A 9,329-nucleotide genomic window follows, 5' to 3' on the forward strand; every position below is an offset into this window, starting at 1 on the left:
GAGCATACCTATGAACATGCCGTGGGGAGATTTGGGTGCAGGATAAAGCCGATATATGTCTCACCCTGCTCCTACACAAGTCCTGGCGGCGGTAATTACTATTCCCCCTTCCTGGTCGCCGTGGATGATGGGGAATAATGTAATTCGGCTTCCAGCTATTGCTGGAGACCGAATTACAGTGATTTAAAAGTAATTTGAGCTCCATTTTCTGACGGCGCACAAATTACTTCCTGAGCCCCGCTATAGCCATAATTCCTATTATAGCCTATGGTGGCGCCGGTTGCACCCAAATCTCTTGCTCTGTTTTAACAGTGCTCAGTCTCCTGAACCCATTGTTATCATTTCAGACCACAGTTTTAGGAATGTTGAAAAAAAAAAACAGCTCGACTGTCCTACAGCCAATTAGATAGGCCTCCCTTACTAAACATTTAGCTTGTAAGTCTCAATCCATAGATCCATTATCTCTGGATGTCCTACAGATAAGCTCCATGAAGAGATTGACCAAGTAATTGGCCAAACTCGGGAACCTAAAGTGGAAGACAGGAGCCAGATGCCATACATGAATGCTGTTATTCACGAAATCCAGAGGTTCGCTGATGTCTTTCCCATGGGTTTGACCAGAGCCACCACCAGAGATATTACATTCCGTGGCTACTTTTTAGCTAAGGTAAGCTAAAGGTATCTTTGTAGACAATTTACAAATAATGCCGCAGATTACTCAGTCATGGGACTTCTTTTTTAAGGCGTATGAAGAAAGACCCATTTGCACTGCCCAACAATCATTCAGGTGAAACCTTTCATAAGGGCCCTTTTTCTACTAGCTGTGATCAGTTTCAAAATGTGGATCATAGCCGATTCGCCTATCGCAAAAGCACCATGATTTACATGTAACGCACGGTGCTCATTTCCCATTAGTGTGCATAGTTTTTTCCCCAAACGCAGCCGCCCGCTTGCGCGATTCTTGTTACAATCCCACACTGTTCCCGACAGGTACGGTGCAAATGGCAGCAAGTGGAAATTGCTGTTTGTGCGATTCCAAAAGCAATAAGCCATGGAAAACGGCCCTTTTTCCACCTTTTCAGATTCTTGTGCAGCTTTTTTTGGTGGCTTTCAGACAACTTAGAAAGGCCTTTATGAGCTCCTTATAAAATACTGTCTTTGTATAATATCATCTTTTTAAACGTGGGTGATCTGAGTTGTACTTTTGTGTTGTAATATCTTAGGATACAGATGTACTTTTTGTTTAAAGGGCAACTGAAGAGAAAGGAATATGGAGGCTGCCATATTTATTTCGTTTGTAGCAATACTAGTTGCCTGGCAGCCCTACTGATCCTCTTCCTCCAATACTTTTAGTAAGAGGCCCTAAACAAGCATGCAGCAGGTGTTTCTGACATTATTGTCAGATCTGACAAGATTAGCTGCATGTGATTTCTGGTGTGATTCAGACACTGCTAAAGCCAAATAGATCAGCAGGGCTTCCAGACAACTGGTACTGTTTAAAAGGAAACAAATATGGCAGCCTCCATATCCCTCTCACTTCATTTGCCCTTTTGTTCTTCGGAAGAACTCGGGCTCCCGAAGTCTCCTACAGCGGGAGATTTGAACGGAGGAGCCTGTGGGGGAACGAGCAGATGAGAGGAATAAGAGGAACAAGAAGGCTCTATAGGACCCAGATCCTTCTCCCTCCTTAGGTATCTGTTTTTTAATTTAAATATTGCTTCAGATTCACTTTAAGGCATGTTCCTGGCCAGTATGGCATTGATAAGAAGAGCTCGATACCTGCAAAAAGTGTTTGTGAGCTTCCGCTCACATGCTAAGTAGTACATCTGGAACCAGTGCACTGGTGTGGGTCTTTCCATGTTGGAGACTCACGGATGGCAGCCAGGCCTACACAAACCAAGCTGCCTTAAAGCGGAATATAACCCTGCATTTCAACTTTGCTCTAAAACATTATTTACAGCATATTATATGCAACCAGCATTTTTTTTTACTAGACCAGCATTGGAAGGGTTACACACAGAGCTTTAAAGTTCCGTGGAGAGAACTGCTCCCCGCAGCCGAAGTTTAGATAGATACATTTCACTAAACAGAATGTAACAAGTGTGGAATGTGACTCACTCTCTCTGACTGTGCAGGAGCTGGAGGACAGCCAAAGAGTGTGTAACATTCCTCACTTGTTACATTCTGTTTACTTAAATGTATCTATCTAAACTTCGGCTGCGGGGAGCAGTTCTCTCCACGGAACTTTACAGCTCTGTGTGTAACCCTTCCAATGCTGGTCTAGTAAAAAAAAAAATGCTGGTTGCATATAATATGCTGTAAATAATGTTTTAGAGCAAAGTTGAAATGCAGGGTTATATTGCGCTTTAACCACACTCTGCTGTCCCAATGTGCTTGCATGGGTGGGGGTGCTTTCAGTGTGGCTGGCCTGCCGCAGTTCAAGTGACTGCATGTGCTACCACGGGTGGTGGTGTCTGCCCGCGGCTTATCTCCACCTGCCACCGGCTACACACAACTTCCTTCACATGGGAACACCAAGGAAAAGGGTGGGGGCGATCAGTCCACTCACTCCCAGGGACACGACTACCGGTGCGTTTCGCACCACCTCTTGGGACTTCCTGAGGATATAATTTGTATCTGTCATTGCTTCTTTTGCATACTGATAAAGCATTTGAACTGTTTATTTTTCAGGGCACCAATGTTCTCCCTATGTTGACTACAGCTTTAAAGGACCCTGCCCATTTTGAAAAACCTGACAAATTTTACATCAAACATTTCTTGGATGATAATGGCAAATTTAAGAAAAACTGTGCTTTTCTTCCATTCGCTGCAGGTAAGAACAAGCAGTATTGTTGCACGTGGTCATTTATTTAGGGACAATGTAAAATAAACCATAGTTAGCATAGTGTCCCATAGTATTTGGGAGTTTTGGCTCAGTAGAGACATAGAACCAAATGTCTGATATCAGTCAAGCACTGTACAGTAGCTGATATCAGGCATTTGGCTATACAGTGAGGGTGCTTATGAAGACAGAGCAGAGGAAGGCTAGTATCTGTTAAGGTACAAGTTAGGACTGAAGGGTTGTTTAAGGAGATTGCTGAAGGGCGTATTATTTAACAATTTGGCTTAAAGGGATACTGTAGGGGGGTCGGGGGAAAATGAGTTGAACTTACCCGGGGCTTCTAACGGTCCCCCGCAGACATCCTGTGTTGGCGCAGCCACTCACCGATGCTCCGGCCCTGCCTCTGGGTCACTTCTGGAATTTCAGACTTTAAAGTCTGAAAACCACTGCGCCTGCGTTGTCGTGTCCTCGATCCCGCTGATGTCATCAAGAGCGCACAGCGCAGGCCCAGTATGGTCCGTGTCTGCGCAGTACACTCTTGGTGACATCAGAGGGAGCGAGGACACGGGCGTGCAGGCGCAGTGGTTTTCTGACTTTAAAGTCAGAAATTCCAGAAGTGAACTGGAGGCGGGGCCGGAGCATCGGTGAGTGGCTGCGCCAACACAGGATGTCTGCGGGGGACCATTAGAAGCCCCGGGTAAGTTCAGCTCATTTTCCCCCGACCCCCTTACAGTATCCCTTTAAGAGCATAGGATTAGGCGATAGGAAAAAGTCTACATTGAGGAGACGTCAAGGTTAGGCATTTTAAAGTAGTCTATTTGAAGAAAGTAAGGGTTTAAGATTAGGCATTAGACAGGAGTATACATTGGAGTTGTGGTGATGGGGAGGGGGGAGGAGAGGCATTAGGTGGGAGTTTGTGCTGGTGGAGAGGCTAGGTATGAGGGAAGATTATACACTAAGGGCAGGGTAGGGTAACACATAAGGAAGAGGTTTAAACAGGGGGAAATTAGGAAGGCATTTTATATTTGGGAGGGGTGGGAGGGTTAGGCATCAGAAAGGGGTTTACATGGATGGGGGATTGCTTAGGGTTAAGGGGAGGCACCAGAATGAAGCAGGCCATTTTACAGACAGCTGATTTACTGGGAGACATGCCAAAAAAACACTTAAAAGAAAGCTTATAAAATATTGGTGATCACACCTTGCTAACATTTAGTGTCAGCTTATTTCTACCTGCTCCGACATTTAGGGCCCATTCACACTTAAAAGCGCAAAACGCCGGCGATTACCGCCGGCGTTTTGCGGAAGTGATTTTTTTCCTGCGATTTAACACGGAAACATCACTGGACGTGATAGCGTTTAGCGCTCCATAGTAATGAAACGCGACTGCCGGGAAATCGCCTGAAAATGGTGCAGGCTACTCGTTTGCATTTGGTGTTTTGCGTTAATCGCAGGCAATTTAATGTAAATCGCCCAAGTGAGAACGGGCCCATAGGGTATCATTGCACTAGCGCTTTAAAAAGCGCTAGCGCTTGAGCGTTTTGCCGAAATCGCTGGCAAAACGCTCTAGTGTGAATGGGCCCTAAAACAGCAATACCCTACAAAAAAACATTATATCACTCAGAAATAAACTGTGCAATGCCATGCTGCATTAGAGGAACTGTAGTGTAAATTACATCCTATATACCGGTAATAATTGCCCTGTCCTGCGTTCTCCTGTGTCCTCATGTGCTCACGCGGATGGACTCCGACTTGGGCGGGTGTGCGCACATTGCGGGGGAAAGGGGCTGTGACCTAGCGCCCGTTTTTTAATGGGCAGGCCTTTATACTAATACTGAATAAAATTGCTTATTTTTTTCACAATATTCATTTATAGATGATTTAGTCAGTGTTTGCCCACTGTAAAATCTTTCTTCTCCCTGATTTACATTCTGACATTTATCACTGGTGGTGGCATCTTTAGTTCGGTCTTGAGAAAGCTCTCAAAGCGAAACGATCGTAGACCATCCTCCGCACCTCTACATCGCTTCTATGTGTCCAATAAGTATTGTGTTTTTTACTTCACTGTTGCTAAAAGCATTTCTTAAGATGAAGAATCTTTAAAAGTTTTTTTGGAGTTTTACTGACGAGTGCTCCTGGATCTATTCTTTGTGCATTACTACTGTACATCTTTAGTTCTGCCCAGTGACCTGTACAGAATGTTTGTTACTGCAAGTTCTATGCACAGGAGGGAGATATTGCTTGCTTGGACCATGGTCCTGACATCACGCTGTGGGAGGGGTTTCACCACAATCAGCCATAAAGACCTACCTGATTATCTATCTGAGAAAAGGTAAATATTTATCGTGGAAAAGGGGGTATCAGCTACTGATTGGGATGAAGTTTCAATCCTGGGTTAAAGTTTCTCTTTAACAATAAATTAGCACACTAAAGAGCTTGCATGGGGTGTCTGCCATGTGCAGCTTCAGCTACTATGGGCATAATGTATGCTGCTATGTTATCAAATTTACTGGTGTATCAGACTTGTCCCCGAAGTATTAGGGAAGCATTTACATTATTTGCACATACATTTCTTTTTTTAACGCACACCTGAGGTGGATTTCCTTTATTACAAAATTGGACACAGGGGCATGTACACCTACCTCTCTGTGCTTCTCACTGGTCGCAGTAGCATCCCCCAAAAATGCAGAACCGATTCTCGGCAATGAAAAGCTTTAAGGGCTGTCCTTAGCTGGAAGGTCACAAGGTCCTCTTGTCCTCATTAGAGGACGGAAGGACATTGTGAACATGCGCAATGGAGTGTAGTGTAACAGTATCAGGTAGTATGTTTTTTGTATAGATAGCCAAAGTCTCAGGTTTAAAATAAGGGGCACAAAGAGGTATGTTTGTTTGTTTGTTTGTTTTTTAATATTCTGTGTGAAAGTTATCCAAGTATGAGAGTGTGCTGAGGGTGAGAGTCAATTGGTTAGGTCTATGGGGATTTCATATGTGTATGAATAAAAACCTTTAAATTGGTACCTATTACTGTATGTTTGCACCCCAGTTGTCTTAAAGAACACCTGTAGTGAAAAGAATATGGAGGCTGCCATATTTGTTTTCTTTAAAACGATGCCAGTTGTCTGGCTGTCCTGCTGATCATCTGCCTCTAAGGCCCCATTCACACTAGTGTTTTGCCGGCGATTTCGGCAAAACATTCAAACGCTAGCGCTTTTGAAAGCGCTAGTGTAATAAAACCCTATGGGCCCGTTCTTACTTGGGTGATTTGCATTAATCGCCCCCAAAATCGCGAAACTCAAATGTGTAGCTTGCACCATTTTCAGGCAATTTCCTGGCAATCGCGTTTTAGTGCTATAGAAGCGCTAAACGGGATCGCGAGAAAATCGCCGCAGTGTCCAGTGATTTTTTTTTTCACGTGAAATCGTGGAAAAATCACTCCTGCAAAAACGCCTGCAAAAATCGCAGGCGTTTTGCGCTTCTAGGTGTGAATGGGCCCTAAAGCTTTTAGCCATGGACCCAAGCATGTAGATCAGGCACTCTGACTGAAGCCTGACAAGATTATCCACATGCTTTTTTCAGGTGTGTGCTTCAGACACCACAGCAGCCAAAAAGATCAGCAGGACTGCGAGGCAACTGGTATTGTTTAAAAGGAAATAAATATGGCAGCCTCCATATACCTCTAACTTCAGGTGTCCTTTAAGATGACTGGGGTGCAAACATACAGTAGTGTGTACTAATATTATAAAGGTTTTTATTCATACAAAAATAACATCGCAATAGACCTAACCAATTGACTCTCACTCTCAACACACTGCCATACATGGATATCTTTCACACAGAAAAAAACAAAAATTTTAATGCAAAAATTTGCACATTTTCACAAATTTTTGTGAATTTAACCATGTCAGTGCCTGTGTGCTTTTACATTAATTTTATGCAAAAATGTAAGCAACTTCGCATGGAAATTTGCATGCCGAAAATGCATGCGATTTTCCTATTAATTACATTACAGTCGAATCGCACACTAGTGTTGCGGTGTGCGAATTCAGATGGCTCTGCTGTGCAGATTTTTGGGCTAGTGGAAACAGGCCCATTTACTGGCTATGCGAATCTGCAGAAAACGCATGCAAATTCGCTCTAGTGGAAACGGGCCTTTAGAGGGAGAGGATCAGCAGGACAAGGAAATAAATATGGCAGCCTCTATATACCGTACCTCTTGCTTCAGGTTCCCTTTAACCACCGAAGGTAATAGCTCCAATTGCATTTACTGATCTGCCTCCTTATATTGTCACCATTCTAGGAAGGAGGTCGTGCATTGCAGAAAGCCTGGTGCGGTTGCAGCTTTTCCTTTTCTTCACCATCATCCTGCAAAAGTTCACCCTCAAATCAGAAGTTGACCCCAAAGATCTGGACATCTCCCCAGAAGAAACCAGCCTCGAAAGTATCCCACCAAACCACAAGATCATTTTCATTCCTCGGACAGTGGGAGGAGCTTGAAGAGCTCTTGCCATTTCCATTCATTTTGTAATATAATGAAAATGGAGTTTTGTTGGCGGTAAATCAAGCCTACACTTACGGTGCCCATACAATACCGCGTACGTTCGGTCGTCTGATCCTTATGATCGATCGTGCCCACTCACTGATGGAAATCTGCTAATTGGATCAGATTTATGGAATTGATCCGAAAAAATTTCATTCATCCGATCAAAGTGGTTAGCAGGTTTTGGCCCGTTAGTGAGCACTTCCGATGGTACGTGGGATTGTTTTGTTAATGGGCATCACTACAAATAAAGTTTTGTATAAAATAAAGAGTGGGATAGGTGGCTTGCTGTATGTCACGACTAGATATAGTGGTAAATTACCTCAGTTGACATGCAGCCTTATTTTGATAACATAGCAAATTGGACTTTTTATGGTACTGTTGTCTGTGTTCCGTATGGGGTATTTCCTGTCAATGCTTGTTTACTGACTAGAAGTCAGGGATTCTTTACAACTGGGACACAGACACTAGAGATGGCCTAAACAGGAAGTGCATTGTATTAGCCCAATCCTTTGCTGCATATATTTTGCATTATATATTCATGCAAGTCTTAAAGTTGACCTGAACTCAGGACTCTTCCCTACTCTAAAAGATGCACAACAACATAATAACCTTAAGGCTGCTTCCACACAGGGACGTTACAGGCGCACGTTAGTGCAGCCTGTAACGCTCCCCAACTCACAGCAATACAAGGTCAATGGGGCTGTTCACACTGCCCACGTTGCGTTACATGTAACGCTGCACGTTCTTCAGAATGTGCAGCATGCTATAGCGTTCCAGCGGCTTAAGCCGCGTTAGACTGTTTGCACATGCTCAGTGTTGGGGCGGAGAGGAGGCGGGGAGAGGCCGCTACGTAGCCGCGCACATGGCTACGTTAATATAAGTGGAAAATGCAGGTAAAATAAGCCCCCCCTTCGGGGAAAGACTCACCGGATGTTGCGGCTTTCAGGGCCCGTTATTGTCTTCGGGGTATTGGCCACCCCGCAGCCTCACTGGCAATCCACAGGTTACTGCTCCAGGTTACTGCTCCAGGTCTGTTTGAGCAAAAAAATAGGCTCCACATAGAGTAAGATTTAATCAAACAGTTAAAAGTCTTGCTTGGCAGACATATACAAAAACGTATGCAAATTATTGTGTCCAGCAGCCAGTCCCATTACATACAAACCGCCGTTATAGCGATTGCGGGAATGCAGGGGTTACTCTGTGCTTGGCTAACGACAAGGCGTACACCTCTGCCGCCTAGCCCACCCTAGCCCACCCTCTGTAATGGTATGAGGAGTCCCCGCTGGCTGAGGTTAAAAAGTTAAAAGTAAGCTGCTCCGCATGTACAAACCAGCCGTGTCCGGCTGGCGCAATGCGTATTGACGTCACACTGTGGCTCCGCCCTTTTTTTTGTTTATATCAGGGGCCCATTTTTCCAGGCACCCTTTTAAAATGTACGCGTTGTGAGGGTTTGAGAGGCATTTGCTGCCTATCAACTGCCCGTGGAAAAGAGGCCTTAGTGAACTCTCACAACTGCTCACTGCTGCCTGGTAACTGCTAGTTGCTTTCAGGTAACTGCTCACTGCTGCCTGGTAATTGCGTGTTGAGCACACAGCTCAACAGTCTGTGGAAAAGAGGCCTTAGTTCTCTCACTCACTAAGGCCTCTTTTCCACGGACAGTTGAACTGTGTGCTCAGCATGCAGTTACCAGGCAGGAGTGAGCAGTTATCAGGCGGCAGCAGTGAGCAGTTGTAAGAGTTTGAGGCCTAGTGCACACCAAAAACCGCTAGCAGATCCGCAAAATGCTAGCAGATTTTGAAACGCTTTTTCTTATTTTTCTGCAGCGTTTCAGCTAGCGGTTTGCGGTTTTGTGTAGCGGTTTTGGTATAGTAGATTTCATGTATTGTTACAGTAAAGCTGTTACTGAACAGCTACTGTAACAAAAAACGCCTGGCAAATCGCTCTGAAGTG

The 9,329-nt window shown here is 44.5% G+C and overlaps 1 protein-coding gene across 1 annotated transcript in view; it reads left to right on the forward strand.

Annotated features, from left to right (window-relative positions):
- Window positions 1-8,925, forward strand: part of LOC137528218 (cytochrome P450 2C16-like) — a 22,747-nt gene extending 13,822 nt beyond the window's left edge. Inside the window, exons 7-9 of the mRNA XM_068249490.1 lie at window positions 480-667; window positions 2,692-2,833; window positions 7,137-8,925. Of these exons, the coding sequence (XP_068105591.1) occupies window positions 480-667; window positions 2,692-2,833; window positions 7,137-7,333 (527 nt within the window). The 3' untranslated portion in view covers window positions 7,334-8,925. The remainder of the gene's footprint in view (window positions 1-479; window positions 668-2,691; window positions 2,834-7,136) is intronic.
- The last annotated feature ends 404 nt before the right edge of the window (window positions 8,926-9,329 follow it).

The sequence above is a fragment of the Hyperolius riggenbachi genome, chromosome 8 (genome assembly GCF_040937935.1).
Source record: "Hyperolius riggenbachi isolate aHypRig1 chromosome 8, aHypRig1.pri, whole genome shotgun sequence".
In the NCBI taxonomy this organism is placed as follows: domain Eukaryota; kingdom Metazoa; phylum Chordata; class Amphibia; order Anura; family Hyperoliidae; genus Hyperolius; species Hyperolius riggenbachi.